This window comes from Rhincodon typus, chromosome 20 (assembly GCF_021869965.1).
Source record: "Rhincodon typus isolate 14 chromosome 20, sRhiTyp1.1, whole genome shotgun sequence".
NCBI classification, from domain to species: domain Eukaryota; kingdom Metazoa; phylum Chordata; class Chondrichthyes; order Orectolobiformes; family Rhincodontidae; genus Rhincodon; species Rhincodon typus.
Window position 1 is genome coordinate 42,132,834 of NC_063351.1, and position 16,327 is coordinate 42,149,160.

At 49.2% G+C, this 16,327-nt stretch overlaps 1 protein-coding gene across 5 annotated transcripts in view; it reads left to right on the plus strand.

The window, feature by feature from the left end:
* LOC109919553 (dynamin binding protein) overlaps positions 1 to 16,327 on the plus strand; it is a 98,563-nt gene that overhangs the window by 46,460 nt on the left and 35,776 nt on the right. For all 5 annotated transcript variants that reach the window (XM_048608776.1, XM_048608780.1, XM_048608777.1 and 2 more), the window contains exon 4: positions 4 to 1,632. In XM_048608776.1, coding sequence (XP_048464733.1) covers positions 4 to 1,632 — 1,629 coding nt within the window. The remainder of the gene's footprint in view (positions 1 to 3; positions 1,633 to 16,327) is intronic.

The window sequence follows — 16,327 nt, forward strand, 5'->3', positions numbered from 1 at the left end:
CAGGTGACATTGTGGTTGTGGAAGACTCCGCTGATGGATACTGGCTCCGAGGACGCACTAACTGGGGCCTGTGTGGCATGTTCCCGGCCTCCTGCGCCCGGGAGCTGCGTCTCTCATCCCGGGCCCGCCAGCTCTCCCGCCAGTTTGGGGGAAAGTTGCCAGATTATGGCCTGGGCCTCGCCCGAGCCCTGATGAGCCTCTCGGCCCAGCTGCCCGAGGAGCTGGACTTCACCGAGGGCGACCTCATCACCATCGTGGGCCTGCCCGAGCCTGGCTGGTATGAGGGCGAGCTGGATGGCAGGCGTGGGATCTTCCCCGAGGGCTTCGTGGAGCTGGTTGGTCCCCTGCAGACCCCCAAGGGGGCATCTGGCTCTGGGCTAGGTGGCTGTGAGGAGGAGGAGGAGGAGGAGGAGGAGGAGGAGCAGGACATTGAGGAGGAAGGGAATGGCATTGAAGAGGAAGGGGTGGCGGAGGAAGGGGAGGAGGGCATTGAGGGGGAAGGAAATGTGGAGGGATCGGCAGCACCAGGAGTTTACGTAGTGGCCATGTATGATTTCCAGGCCCTGGAGCCCGAGGAGCTAGACTTTGTCAGGGGTGAGCGCATCAGGGTGACTGAGACTCTGGAGGATGGTTGGCTGCAGGGGTCGGTAGGGGGTCGGACTGGGATCTTCCCATTCCGGTTTGTAAAACTGGAGGGGGATGGGCAGCTGGGAGACTTGGAGCAGTCCGGTGCCAGGCCGACAGCCCAGGGGCCAGACTCCTCTGGGAGGGGAGCCTTCACTGAGCCAACATTGACCCCTGATCCTGCGGGGACACCTGGTAACCATGGCCAGGTGACCCAAGCTGGACTAACACCGAGCCAGCCTGCCTCGTTCCAGAGTCGGGGGTCGGCAGAGATTCCCCAGATCCCAGCTGTGCCAGCAGCTCCAGATCCGGAGCGGCTGAGGGGGGAGGGTGACCCGGGTGAGCAGAGGTCAGAGGTGAGGAATTGGAGCCCCACCCCTGTGACCCCTCAGGGCAGCGGCTGGTTGGGGTTGGGGCTGGCTCCCGGGGGTGACCTGGACACCAAGTGCTCCGAGCAAATTGAGGAGTTCGACCGCAGCATGCCAGGCCCGAGGTCAGAGGTCAGCCCAGCGTTCCGCCGCCATTTCTCCATCTCGGACTACAGCACCGAGCAGGATGTCGCCAGTGGCTCCCCTCGGAGCTTTGCCAGGCCCCCTCCTCCCCGCCCTCGGGTCTCTGCCCCCTCTCCTTCACCCCCCTCTCCGGCTCGGCCTCTCCGTCCCTCCAGGCCTGCGCCCCTACCCCCTCCCCATGCCTACTCCCGCAAGGGGTACCCCTGCCTGCGGAGGAGCCCCCAGTCCAGACCAGCTGGGGGGGATCACGTGCTGCGGGAAGCGGGCAGGGAGTCGGAAGGTGCACCCCTTCCCCGGGGCCCGAGCCCCGGCCCCCTGCAGTCCAGGATCCGGGAGCTGGAGTGGGACTTGGAGATGCACTACCAGACCCGGGAGGCTCTGAGGGTCATGGCCGAGAGACCAGCCGAGGAGAGTCTTCGTTCTGAGGCACTGGAGAACCTGGAAATCTGCTCCTATAGCATCAAGACGTTGGAAGGAGAGCTTCAGACTTTGAAAGGTAAGACCAGCCTCTCTGAAACTTCAATGTGCAACGTCAACCCAGGCCATTCAGCCCATCATATTAAGAGCTGTCTAGTGAGACTCAAACCCCTGCATCCTTTTCCCCTTTCCTGCCTCCCCAAAGCCCTGTCAATGGTTTCCCTTCAAGTATTTATCAGCCCCCTTTTGAAAGTTCCTGTTGAATCTGCTCCATTGCCCATTCAGGCAGCGTATTCCAGAACACCACTGCATTTTTATAAGAACACCTCTCTCTATTTGGTTGTTTTACCAACCAGCTTGTATCGATCACCCCCTGGTCACTGAACCTTCTATCACTGGAAGTAGGTTCTCTTTAGAATGAAACTCTTCCCCTGGTTTTGAGCCTCTCCATTAACTCGCCCTCTTTCGCCTTACCTGCTGTGTGGAGGTGAACCCCAGCTGCATCAGTCCCTCCACATTCACTGAAATGCACCCTCAATATCCTGTAATTCCCTCTTCCCTCCTGTTTCTCCAGCTTTAAATGTAATCTCAGCCACTTCCTGTGGTTCCTCATTCTCACCAGCGGGTTCTCCAGCCTCTCTGTGTGTGTCTGTGTGTCATTGACTCTTGCTGGTTCTGTCTGTCTGTCTCTCTTTCTCTGTCTTGTACACTCGGGTCGTTTGGGTCATGTATTAGGGAAAAGCTGATTAATGTATCATTCCGTGCTGAGGCTGGTTATTATGTGGTAAGTATGTGCTGGTATTTCCAGGGTTGCTGCTTTTGGGGGGGAGGGAGGGCCACACCGTTCTGTCTCGGCCTTTGAGACTGGACCCTGATCGACCTGTTGATTTGCTGGAAACCAGGGAAGTGTTTGCTCCTGGAGGAGGTGCCTGCTCACAGGGAGTGCCCTGGCTCCCTTTCTTGAAGCACCTGTTTGCTTTCTTGTCCCCACACCCTCCCTCAGTGTGTAGTTTTGCGAGGAAGCTCGAAGGTGTCAGGTCGTGCTCCGTGCTGAGTTTTGTTTTGTTCACTCGGGGCTTGGTTCTGGGGACTGGAGCTTGTTTAGAAACAGGCCACCCAGGCTGGGGAGGGCTGAAGAGACAGCACTGCCAGTCTTCCTGGACTATGAAAGGGAATGTGCTTCTGGGCCAGTCTGCCCCATACCCAGCTCACAGAATGGAGGATTGGGAATGTCGGGATTATCGGAGATCTCCGCTTGTAGAGACTGGCTCCCTGACCAGGAACAGTTTGTACCGAAGGACAGCTCCGAGCAGTTTCCGACACTCTGACACGGTGCTGCAGAGGAGGCAGTTTCAAGGTGAGGGTTTGAACAACTTTCCTCTCTCTCTCTGTCTGTGTGTGTCTCCCCCTCTCTCTCTCTATCTGTCTGTGTGTATCTGTTTCTTGTTTGTTTGTTTCGTGCCACACACCTACTCTGGTTACTTGGAGCTTCTTAATCCTCTGTGGTGCCAATTTGAAGAGTTTGTATTTAAATTGTAACTGGCTCTGCCGGCTTTCCTTCCTCCCTCTCTCTCCCCCACCCCCTGCCAAAATAAATAAACTTTGCTCCAAACCGCTGTTCTCGGCAAGTCCCTGTGTTATTGGCTCCTGGTGCAGCAACACCTTGATTTTAAAACTCCCTTCATTTCCAAATCCTTCCATGCTCCTGCCCCTCCCTATCTCAGTAATCGCCTCCAGGCCCCAGTACTTTCAGAGATTTCTGCACTCCTCTAATTGCACATCCCCATTTTAATTAAACCCACCCCCCCCACCCCGGGGTGTTCTCAGCTGCCTGACACCCACTCCCCCCAACCCGAGCTGTGGAATTTCCTCCCTCACCAGGTTTCTGATGACCTTGTGTGGGTAGCTCTTGTGTAGCTTGGTGTTGGATTTTTGCATTAAATTGGGATGAAACTTTTCCGGAGTGCTTGCTATGTAAGCGCAAGTTATTTTGCTGTATTTTCTCTTTCTTGTACGTCTTGGATGGATTTGGACCCTGTTCTCTGGTTCTGTTCCTCCTCGGATTTGCACAGTCAGTAGGAGCCAGCAATTCATCCTCAGCTCGGGTCTAATTCTGTATGTTTCGCTGCCTTCACCACCCCCCCGCCCGCCCCCCCCCAACCACCACCACTCCACCTGCACTTGCTCCAGTGTCTCCTCATCTCTCCCCAGTCCCAGTCTTCTCCCTTTTGTGCCATGTTCCTTGGTGCCAGCTCCCAGTTCTGTTATTCCTGAACACAGTGGCTCAGTCCAGTTTTGATCTCTAACCCGTTGCTGGGGTATAACAATGGGGAATGGGTAGTGCAACCACAACGCTGGGTCCAAGCCAAACCCTCCCCACCCACCCTCATGGTGGTGGGTGGGGAAACTCTTTTTGAGGATGCTCCTCATTCTCCCTCAACATCAGCAAATGATAGTAAACACTAACAGATCTGGGTGGGTGAGCAAAGGATGGGGAGGCTGTGGGGGAGGGGGAGATGAGCCTGTGGTGGGGGTTTGTTGAGTGAGGGGTCAGGTGTTGGAGGCAGGGAAAGAGAGTGAGGGTAACAAATGGCTAACTGGTCGGAATGGACAAGTTGGACTGAAGGGTCTGTTTCAAACCTGTACATCTCTATGACTCAATATTGATGGAGAAAGGGGTATGGAGCTGGGGGATATTGATTTGGGAGGGGGGGCAACGAGGGAGAGTAAGAGGAGGAACATGACGAAGAGCACCTCTGGAGAACACACCAAGATAGAAAGTGACTTTTGCAGAGAAGGAGAGAAACAGTGAGTGCGAGAGACAGAGTGAGAATATGGCTAAATGTTTAAGGTACAGAGGAGGACACAAGAGTAAACCTTTATGGTCCCAAATCTAGGCCACTGCTCTTGTATTTGTGACGTGTGTTCTGTTGAATCTGAACCTGATTCATTAGAACTCAGGGTGGAGGAGAATGTATCAACTTCCTGGTACCTCCGCCTCCAAGTTTCAGTTGTGCTGAAACTAACTGTGGAATCCACAATCCTGAACAACAAATCAGCAGGAGAATGTCACAGAATTGCAGACTAATGCAGGATAAGAGGGGATCATCAAATGTCTGCCAGGGGGGGGGTCTCTTTTTAGGGGGTGGGGATACATTCCAGTTTGCCTGATTCCTACTCTCACTCTCATTCTCTCTCTCTCTCTCTCATTCTCTCATTTTCTCTCTCTCTCTCTCTCTCTCACACTGTCTCTGTCTCTGTCTCTCTCTCTCTCTCACACACTCTGTCTCTGTCTCTGTCTCTGTCTCTGTCTCTGTCTCTCTCTCTCTCTCACACACTCTGTCTCTGTCTCTGTCTCTGTCTCTCTCTCTCTCTCTCTCTCTCTCTCTCTCTCTCTCTCTCTCTCATACTCACTCTCACACACCCCATATTTCTGCAATGTCTCTGTGTTTACCCAATTCCCTTTGGAAAGCTGTAACCTCTCAGCGAACCATCAGTCAGTTGTGTGCCTTCCTATCCCTCAACATTTCTGGCTGTTTATTCTCCAGGGTGGTTTGCTGGAGTGTGTCTCAACGCTGTAAATCTCTATACAAACGCTGGGAAAATGGGACGTCACAATATCACTATAATGAGAGAGAACTTACCCTTCCATAGCGCATTTTGTAAACACAGGGAATTACAGAGCCACTGAAATCTGCCGTCACTGCTTTTCAGGCACGTGTGCATAATAACTGGGCTCCTCCAACTCCATGCTTTTCAACAGCCCTCACTTCTGTTGTACTGCATGCTTGTAGAGATGACTGACACATTTCTGATCTCTCTCGTTTCCTTCACTCTCCAGCCATTTGAGATCTCTGCATGGCTCCAAGTCTGGCCTCTTGAGAATCCCAGATTTTCTTTGTTCTATTGCTGACAGCCTGCGTCCTGACCCCTGGAATTCCCTCCTGAAACCTCCCAATTCCCTCCCTGCAGAAAACCAGTAATTTTCAAAAGAGAAATTGTGCATCAAGTGGGCAGACTTGCAGGAATGGGCCAAATCCACTGGATAACTCTTTGAAAGAGCTAGTACAGGCTGTGATGGGCTGAGTGGTCCTCTGTGTGGGGGGGAAAAATACGAAAGCAGTGTGGTTGCTAGAAATTGCTGGAAAGGCTCAGCAGGTCTGGCAACATCCGTGGAGAGAAATCAATTAATGTTTCAGGTTCAGTGACCCAAGTGAACCTGAAACGTTAACTCTGATTTCTCTCAACAAATGCTGCCAGACCTGCTGAGCCTTTCCAGCAATTTTGGTCTTTTGTCTGATTCTGACTGGATGTTACTGACCCAAGGATACAGCTGGTACATCCAGCAGAGCTTGGAGTGAAAGGAAAAGGTACCTTGTGCTGTTCAGTGATGTGTCACTCCTCGGGCCTGGTACACTGTGTTCCTGCCTCCTTTTCAATCTGCTTTTGAAATCTGAGCTTGAAGCTGTTTAAAACTCATTCCTTCACTTAGTATTCATCAAGTGTAATTAATCTTCGAATCCCAACCCCCCCACCCCCTCTACTCACCAGAAAGCAGGAAATGAAGGTCTTTTTGTTTCTTTTCTCCTACGAGTGTGAATTGACCATGATGTAGGTTAACCTTGGAGACCCTTGTCATCAACTCTTAATCTCCCCTCACTCCCTCCACAACCAGTGGTTGTGCCTTCAGCTGCCTGAACCCTCACCTCTGGATGGTAGAGGTGATTGTGTAGTGGTAATATCACCAGACTAATCTGGCTCAGCACTCCACTGTGGTGGAATTTAAATACCATCAATAACATCTTTTGTTGTTCATGGATTGTGGGTGTTACCAGCTCAGCCAACATTTATTGCCTGTTCCTAGTAGTCCTTGAGAAAGCACTGCTGAGCTGTTTTGTTGACCAGCTGGAATCTGTGTGCTGTGGGTAGACCCAATAATGCCATTAGGGAGGGACCTCCAGGATTTTGTCCCAGTGACATGGAAGGAACAGTGATTTATATTTCCAAGTCAGGATGGTGAGTGGCTTGGAGGGGAATTTGCATGTGGTGGTGTTCCCATGTATCTGCTGCCCTTTTGTCCTTTTTCAATGCAATTGGCTGTGGGTTTGGAAAGTGCTGTCAAAGGAGTTTGTGAATTTCTGCAATGCATCTTGTAGATTTGTTAGCAGCAGTGTGTGTACTAACTATCTGTGGTGGAGAGGGTGAATGAGGTGCCAATCAAGTTGGCTGTTTTATCCTGGATGGTGTTGAGCTTCTTTAATATTGTTGGAGTTGCACCCATCCAGGCAAGTAGGGAGTATTACTTCACACTCCTGACTTGTGTCTAATAAATGGTGGACAGGCTGTGGGGAGTCAGGAGGTGAGTTTCACTACAGGATTCCTAGTGTTTGACCTGCCCTTGTATTCAGTGAATGGTCAGTGCTAATTATAGAATTTTGACAGTGTGGGAGCCAGCCCATGGGGTTACACAATTGAGCATCAAGGGGTGTGGGTTATGTTGTCTCTTATTGGAGATGATCATTGCCTGCCATTTGTGTGGTGTGAATATTGCTTTGTCACTTATCAGCGCAGGTCTTTCTGCATTTGGAAATGGGCTGCAACTGAATATTGTATAATCGTCCAGCGAATATCCGCACTTTTTACTCTTAACATGGAGGGGAAGGTGAAACAGCTGAAGATGGTTGGGCCCAGGACACTACCCTGAGGGAGTCATGCAGAGATGTATGGGAACTGAGACAACCACAACCATCTTCCTCTGTGCCAGGTCTAACTCTCTAACCAGTGGAAAGTTTTTTTTCCTAGATTTCCATCCACTCCAGGTTTTTGTTAGGGCTTCTTGGTATGATAGTCAGTCAAATGTGGCCTTGATGTTGAGGACAGTCACTCACACCTTGCCTCTGGGACTCGGCTCTTTTATCCATGTTTGAACCGAGCCTGTTTTCAAGTTGGGAACTGAGTGACCTGGTGGAACCCAAACTGCATGTCAGTGAGCAGGTCATTCCTTCGCAAGTGCTGCTTTATAGCACTGAGAATGACACCTTCTGATGATCAAGAATAGACTGATGGGGCAGTAATTGACTGAATTAGATTTGTCCTTTTTTGTTTTTGTGTACAGGACAAACTTGGGCAATTTTTCCATATTGTTGGTAGATGCAGTGTTGGAACAGCTTGGCTAGGCATGCAACAAGTTCTAGAGCACAATTCTTCAGTACTCTTCCTGGATTATTGACTGGGCACATAGCCTTTGCACTACCCAGTGCCCATAACTGTTTCTTGCTGTCATGTGGAGTGAATCAAATTGGCTGAAAACTGATATCTGTGATGCTGGGGACCCTTGGAGGAGGGAGAGGTGAATCATCCACTCAGCATATCTGCCCGAAGATGGATGCAAACACAAATCTGCAATGTAATCTAGTCTCTGTATCGGTGACAGTGAAACGTTAGGAAAGGTTATCTGTTGTCCCTGCGAGGTGTGGCCTACATGTGACTCCAGACCCACAGCAAAGTGGCGGACTCTTAACTATTCCTTACAGTGACTGAGCAGGCTACTCAGTTTGAGGTCAGTTGAGGATGGACAGCAAATCCTGGCTTTGCCAGTGACACTCAGATCCTTTGAAAGAATAAAGAGATTCACTTTCTGAAACCTCTCTGCTTCTCCATGTCCTTTAAACCCTCCTTAAAACCTATCTCTTTGTGACTAAGCTTCCCCTCATGGCTCCTTATGTAACTCGGTCTAATCTTAGCTGCTAACCATTGCAATTAGTTGCACACCTCCTTGCTTCCAATGGCTTTTCATATGCCTGTGGAACTAGCCACTGACAGTTTGTGGTTGGGGTAGAGTGCTGTCACCAATCTTCCTTTGAGTACTGTAAGACACTGTTTCCTTAGCAGTTTGTTAGATAGAGGTTGAACCATTAGTGAGTCTGAACGAGAAGAGGAACTTGTCTTAATAACAAGATGTAGTTTATTGTGAGATCGCACTAGGTACAAGATCCATTGGCTAGTTAGGCATAATGACTCAGGAATGTCAGAAGCCAGGGGTGAGACATCTGACCCTGTTGGAATCTTGACCTAGACTCCGAGATTGCCCAGTTGGTACACAGTCCAGCATAATCCCTTTTCAGAACCATTACATTATATAACAAACATCTCCAATATCAACAAGAAAAGGGAGTCTTACCATCTTGTCGTGCCTCTTACTCACTTCTTCAGGAAGCATTTCACAACCAATGGAAACATGTTTGAAATATTGGTGTAATGTAGGAAAAGTTGCAGCTGTTTTCTTTACACGGAAGGATCCCACAAACAAAATACGATGATGAGCGGATCATTTGATTTCAGTAATGGTAATTGAGAGCTAAGCATTGACCAAGGCACCAGGCAGATGCTTCTTCCTCTTCCTTGAAATAGTATCAAAGGATCTTTTTATGTCCTCCTGTTGGGGAGGAACTGGCCTCAGTTTCATTTCTCACTTGAAGTGTCAGCCTGGACTCTGTGCTCAGGTCTTTGGGCTGAAACTTGAATGCAAACCAGTGACACTGCTATCTAAAACAACAAGCGGGAGGGTATATAACATGGAAACATTGCCACCTGCATGTTCCCTCCGAGCCACTCCCCCCATTCTCACATGGCAGTATCACTGGGTCAGAATGCTGCATTGACCTTCCTTGCACTGTCTGAAGCCCTCATGCTCACCAATCCCAACACCCCCGAAAAAGGGACCGAAGTGGTTCAAGGTGGCACTGTCCACCACATTCTCGATGGCAATTGGGGATGGGTATACCCCCCATCGAGGAGTACAATGATTTTTCACCAAAGCCCTTTCTCTGATGGTGCGGCTGCCCTAGCAGGAGACTTGACTTGTATTCTCTAGATGTTTGAAGAACGAGAGGTGATCTCATTGAAGCTCCTTTCATTTATACAATGCTCAGCCGGGTAGGTCGAGGGAGGATATGTCCCCTGGCTGGGGCATGGGGATGGAGTCTCAGAATAAGGAGCAGGCCCTCTAGGACATTTCGACCAGGAAGAACCTCTTCACTCAGGATGTGGTAATTCTCTGGTGCTCTCTACCCCAGAGGCCTGTGCTAGAACAGTCATTGAGTCTGAGACAAATATCTAGTAGATGTCTGCAGACTAGTGACACTAAGGGATATGGGGATAGTGTGGGCAAGTGTCAATGAGGAGATGATCAGTGATTTTAATTGAATGGCAGAGTAGACTTGGCAGGCTGCGTGGCCTACTCCTGTTCCTGTCTCCCCCTTTCCAACCCCCACAACAGTCATCCAAAGGCACTGTGTTAATTTTCACTGGAATGCGCAGTGCACACCTCACGTGTGTTACTAGATTATCCCACACCCAGTACTGGAGAAGCAGAACCTTCCTCCAGTTAAATATTTTGAGAACAGAAGCCATTTTTTTTTCAGCCACTGGTCCAAATTCCATTCCCTAGCTACCAACTCCATCTCTCTCTGCCGCTGGTGCTGGTTCTGAGATAACGCCAGTCTGCCTGAAGCCTCAACATGTGACCCAGTATCCGTCTCTGATCTCATTTGCGCCGTCACTAGGACCACCCATTTCCACTTCCTCGACATCGCCTGGCTTCTCCCGTCTCTGTTAATCAGCTGCTGCAACCCTCCTCTGAGGAATTGTCGTTCACCACCTCCACCCCCCCCCCCCCCCCACCCTTCCTGGCTGCTCCCCCCACCGCATTCTACCCTCTGCAATTTTGAGCTCATCCAAAATTCTGCTCCCTGTGCTATAACATGCAGCCAGTCCCATTCCTTAGTGCCCACTGACTCATGTAGACTCCCAGGGAGGCAGTGTTTAAAGTTCCAATTCCAATGATCAAATCCTTCTGCGACCTCCTCCCCATCTCTGCAACCTTCTCCAGTCCTACAACCCTTCAAGATTCACCAACTCCGGCCTGTTGAGTGTCCCTGATTTCCATCACTGCACCCTTGGAGGCCATGCCTTCGCATGTCTGGGAGCAAATTCTCGAATGTCCTCTTTGTTCCCCATTTTAAGAGGTTCCTTTTAAAACCTGCCCGGTTATTTCTGTATACCTCTGTGTCCTATTTGTATTGTACAACTTGTGGGATGTTGCAAGATGTCTGTTTCTGTCAAAGGCAAGTTGTTGAATATACTTTACAAGTGATCTGTGCCCACAGTGTGCATGTACTCCTGAGATACATGCAGGAACGTGGCAGTGACAATGGACTAGCCCCTGTTGATTGTAGCCATGCAAACAAACATTCCCTAGGCCTCCGAAAGCAACAGTCTAGGGTGTGCCACCGAACTACTGTTATCAGCTTGTTAACAGCAGTTAGACTCTGACATCAGGCTATTGCCCTGGATGTTTGCCAGTCTTTGGGAGGGTAAAGGTGATACCCCTGTGCTAGAGGAAGGTAGTTAGACTGCTGTTGATGTGCAACTGTACTGTGTGCAGTGTTCCAGATCGGATTGTAATAGAGTTAAAATTAGATTTTATTGTCATGTATACTCAGGTACAGGGATACAAGAGTACAGTGTCACCATTCCCAACGCCATTTTAGGTACAAGGTAAAAAAATAAGGAAATGTAGTGAAACGTTCAGCATTAAATTCCTTTTTTAGTATAATGTAGAAAAATAAAGGAATAAAGTTAAGAAGGACTGCAATGTTGAAATTTTAAGTCCTCAGCCATGCTGGGCTCGCTCTCCCCATAAGGGTTCTTTGCCCCCTCCTCTTGGATGCTGGGCCCTAAGGGTTCCCTCTTTTTTTTTCTCCCGCCATAGGGAGGCTAGTTGCCCATCTTAATGCCCAGTAGGCTGAAGGTTTTAGTGTATCAGCAAGTGCTAGTTGGTCACTGATCTCCTCAAGGAGAGGAGAGAGCTGGGTGGGGGGGGGGGGGGGGGGGGGGGGGGGCGGGGGCGGGCGAACATGAGTACTGGGGGGTGTGCTGCAGGAGGAGAGAGTCAGGACAGCCACTATTGATGATGGTGGGAAAGTCACTCCATTGGACTAAGGCCAGATTGAAACATGACATCAGTGTAACAAACTCATGAAAGACTCGCATTTCTCTAGCGACTTTCACAAGCCCAGCCTGTACCAGAGCAGCATGTTGTCAATAAATACTCACTTCATCATCAATTTTTGGACTGATAATCTGGGCTGACACTTCAGCATAGGGCTGAGGGAGACCAGTCCTGTTGGAGATTCGGTGCTGATTAATTTTATTGTCACGTGTACCGAAACACAGTGAAAAGCTTTGTTTACAAGCGGTACAGGCAGATCATAGTAAGCAAAGGATGTACACATCAAAAAGACTTGGACAGAGGCATACAGGTTACATAGCATAGAGCGTGCACCAGGCTAGATCAATGTTAGCAAGATCAGCGTTATTTGAGACTAGAGAATCCATTCAACAGTCTGATAACAGCTGGGAAGAAGCTGTTCCTGAACCTGCTGGTGCGTGTGTTCAGGTTCTGTATCTTCTGCCTGATGGAAGAGACTGTAGAAGATCGTTACCGGGGTGCGATGGGTCTTTGATGTTGGCTGCCTTTCTGCAGCAGTGAGCCTTGTAAATGGAGTCCGTGGTGGAAGGTTGGCTTCCGTGATGGTCTGTGCTGTGCACACCACCTTCTGTAGTTTCTTACGGTCCTGGACAGAGTAGTTGCCATACCATACCAGTAGTTATACTGTCTGGATGCATGCTTTTAGAGGTGCATCTGTAGAGGTTGGTGAGGGACCTTTGTGGACGTGCCAAATTTCCTGAGCTGCCTAAGGAAGAAGAGGGAGTGCCGCGCTATTGGACAGGATCTTTTGAGCGAGATGTTAAACCAAGGCACCATCTTTGTACCGAGGTGGACATTAGAGGCCTCGTCATTTTATTTTTTGAAGAAGAGCCGGAGAGTCAGAAGCTGAGGCAGGACAATTTCCCCGGCAATAACTCCTCTACATCGCCAGGGAGGATCTTCAAACAAACATCCTTCTTGTAGCCAGAACCTGGAGCATTTGGGGAAAAACTTCCCGCAGAATGGCCTGTAATGGACAGGGCACTGTGTGAGGGTCGCTGGAATTTCTCTCCTGTTTTCTCAAATGGCCAGGAGTGGACAAAGGAAAGTCTTCAAAGTGAGAGCTACAGAGTGGGCAGCATTGACATTAATGACTGGGATGAGTTTGTTACCAGTCGTACAAAATGGTGACAGTTTGTACGTCATGTTGCATCCTGCTGTGATTCCCAGCATCTTAATTACACACAGGAAAGCAAATTAACTAAATCCTGTACCATGGACCCCACTGTCTTGAGATGTTGAGGATAGTTCAAGGGGGTTGGACTATAAGGGTAGTGAAACCTAACTGCAACTGTACAAGGTGCTGGTGAGACCACATCTGGAGTAACGTGAGCAGTTTTGGTCCCCTTATTTCAGGGAAGATTTTATTTCATTGAAGGCAGTTCGGAGCAGGTTCACTAAGATGATCTCTGGTAGTGAGGGATTGTCTTATGAGCAAAGGCTAAACAGTTTGGGACCGTCCTCATCGAAGTTTATGAAGATTAGAGATGATCTCGTTGAAACACACAGGATTCTTGAAAGGCTTGACAGAGTTAATGCAGAGAGGATGTTTCCCTTTGTGGGAGAGTCTAGGACCAGAGGGCATAGTCTCATCTCCTATGCTATCCATAGTGCTCTGGCACAGGCTGGGATTGTGAAAGTTGCTTGAGAATTGCAAGTCTTTCATTAGTTTGTTACACTGATGTAATGTTTCAAACTGGCCTTAGTACAATGGAGTGACTTTCCCACCATCATCAACAATGGCTGCCCTGACTCTCTCCTCCATCGTGCCAATTTAAGACTAAGGTGAGAAGGAATTACTTCTGTCAGAAGGTTGTAGAGAGCTGTGGGGGCACAGTCCTTGTATATAATTAAGACTGAGACTGACTCTTGATCAGTCGGGGAATCGAGGGTTATGGGCAAAGGGCAGGAAAGTGGACGTGAGGGAATGTTGGATCAGTCGTGGTCCTATTGAATGGTGGAGCAAGCTTGCTTCTTGTTCTCTAAGGTCTGTGGGTTCTGAATCGATTTTGTTTGTCACATGATGACCCACAGCAAAAACCTACAACCTCAAACCGAGGAACAGCTGCCGTTGTCTGTCTGTAAAGGCTTTTGGATTATGCATTGGTTATGGAAGGCACTGGACAAACTCCAGTCCTGCTCTCACCCTCTCTCTCTTTGCCCCTTCTTTCCACATCTCTTTTCCCTGCCCTGCTCCCCCGACTCCCTTTATTCCCTGCCCCCAGCTCCCTCCCTCCCTGTACCAGATGCTGCTTACTGTTAAAGGGCTCGTTACCAAGGACACAATCTCACCTGGAATTCCCATGCCATCCAGAGGTGCTCCTTTTTAAAGTGCCCAAAATGCTGAATGACCGAGATGTTTCTGGGCATGTTATGTAAGAGATGGGTGGTTTCGGATGAGTCACTTGTGGAGTTTGACGAGGCTGAGAAAACATTGAAGCTCAGAGATTGATCCCTGTGTTAGCAGTGTTTTACTCGGTGACCAAATCTGGCTCTCGATCCTGCAGCCTCCAGCTCTAATGTTCTCAGCCTTTCCCTGTCTCTGTAATCTCCCTCAGCCGCATACAACCCTCAGCACTGACTGGGTTTATTGTGACAGAGTTCCCAGTGGCACCCCCCGCCCGAGGAAGTATCTCCTGGCTTCTCTACTTTCTGGCCAGGCTCTGATTTTAAGTTCATAGAATCGTATAGTACAGATGAGGCCATTCGGCCCATTTCATTCTGCTCTGACCAGATGCTACTCTTGATCTACACTACTCTCACTTTCCAGCATTAGCATTGGATGTTATGACAGGTTAGGAGGATTAGCCATGGGAAATGCAGGGTTACAGGGATACGATGGGTTGGTGTGGACCTGATGGGCCAAATAGCCTACTTCCACTGTAGGGATTCTATGATTCCTTGATTTCAAGTACTCATCTGTGTATTACTTAAAGGCCAATGTTTCCTGCCTTATCTACCCACCCAGACAGTGCATTCCAGATTCCCACCACCCTCTGGATGAAAATGCTTTTCCTCAGATCCTCTCTCAACCTCCCTGCCTTTCATCTTAAAAGTGTATACCCTTTTTATTAGCCCTTCAACTAAGGGGAGCAGCTGTTTTCTATCCACCTTTTCTGAAGAAGGATCCCAACCTGAAACATCAGCTTTCCTGCTCCTCTGATGCTGCTTGGCCTGCTGTGTTCATCCAGCTCTACACCTTTGTTATCTCAGACTCCAGCATTGGTAGTTCCTGCTATCTCTGTTTTCTATCCATCCTGTCCATGCCCCTCATAACCTTTATAAATTTCTATCAGCTTCCCCCTCAACCTTCTCTGCCGAAAGAAAACAACCTGAGCTTACCCAGCTTCTCTCCATCACTACAATGCTGCATCCCAGCACCATCCTGGTGAATCTCCTCCTTACCCCCTCCAGTACAATCGCATCCTCCTTATAGTGAGGTGACCAGAACTGCACACAATACTCCAGCTGTGGCCTAACCAAAGCCCTGTACAGTTCTCTGCTGTTTATAATTTATGTCTCGACTGATTTAAAGATCAACTTCCCTAGTCCTCAATGCTGACATCTCAGTGATATGGTTAGGAACGTCATCCGGAGAATGAGACAGTTCAAATCCCACCATCAAAACAAAAAAAAAGGGAAAATGTTGCATTTCCTTTGGGCCTCAGGAGACCCAAAAGTATTTTACAGCCACTGAGGTACTTTCTGAAGTTTGGCCATTGGCTGCTGCATGTTTCTCACACAACAACAATTTACACGCAGCAAGCTCTCCCAATGGAGCTAATTTGTTGCTGAGATGTTGGCAGTGGGAGACTCCACTGTTCCTGTTTGAAAGAGTGTCCAAGGGATCTTAGACAGCAAACAGCCCCTCTGCTTGAGTGCATTGAATATAGGAGTTGGTCATATTGCGGCTGCACAGGACGTTGGTTAGGCCACTTTTGGAATACTGTGTTCAATTCCCTGCTATAGGAAAGATGTTGAAAAGGTTCAGAAAAGGTTTACAAGGATGTTGCCAGGGTTGCAAGGTTTGAGCTATAGAGAGAAGCTGAACACACTGGGGCTATTTTCCCTGGAATGTTGGAGGTTGAGGGGTGACCTTGTAAGGGTTTATAAAATCATTGAGGGGCATGGAGAGGGTAAATAGTCAAAGTAGCCCCCACCCCCCCCACCAACCCAGTGTAGGGGAGTCCAAAACTACAGGGCAGAGGTTTAAGGTGAAAGAGGAAAGATTTAAAAGGGACCTAAAGGGCAACTTTTTCACACAGGGGGTGGTGCGTGTATGGAATGGGCTGCCAGAGGAAGTGGTGGAGGCTGGTACAATTACAACATTTAAAAGGCATCTGGATGGGTATATGAATAGGAAGGGTTTGGAGGGATATGGGCCAAATGCTGGCAAATGGGACTAGATTAAATTAGGCTATCTGGTCAGCATGGATGAGTTGGACGGAAGGGTCTGTTTCCATGCTGTACAGCTGTATGACTATGACCCCTCATCTGGGAGATGACATTGCTGGCAGTGTAGCTGTCCCTCAGTACTGCATTTTATGCTCTGAGAGACTCTGGAATGGAGTTTGAAAGCCTCAGCTTTTGAGTTGGTGAAGAGCAGGCTCCCCAGAGAGATAGTGGGAACTGCCGATGCTGGAGAATCTGAGGTAACAAGGTGTAGCGCTGGATGAACACAGCAGGCCAGGCAGCATCAGAGGAGCAGGAAAGCTGACGTTTC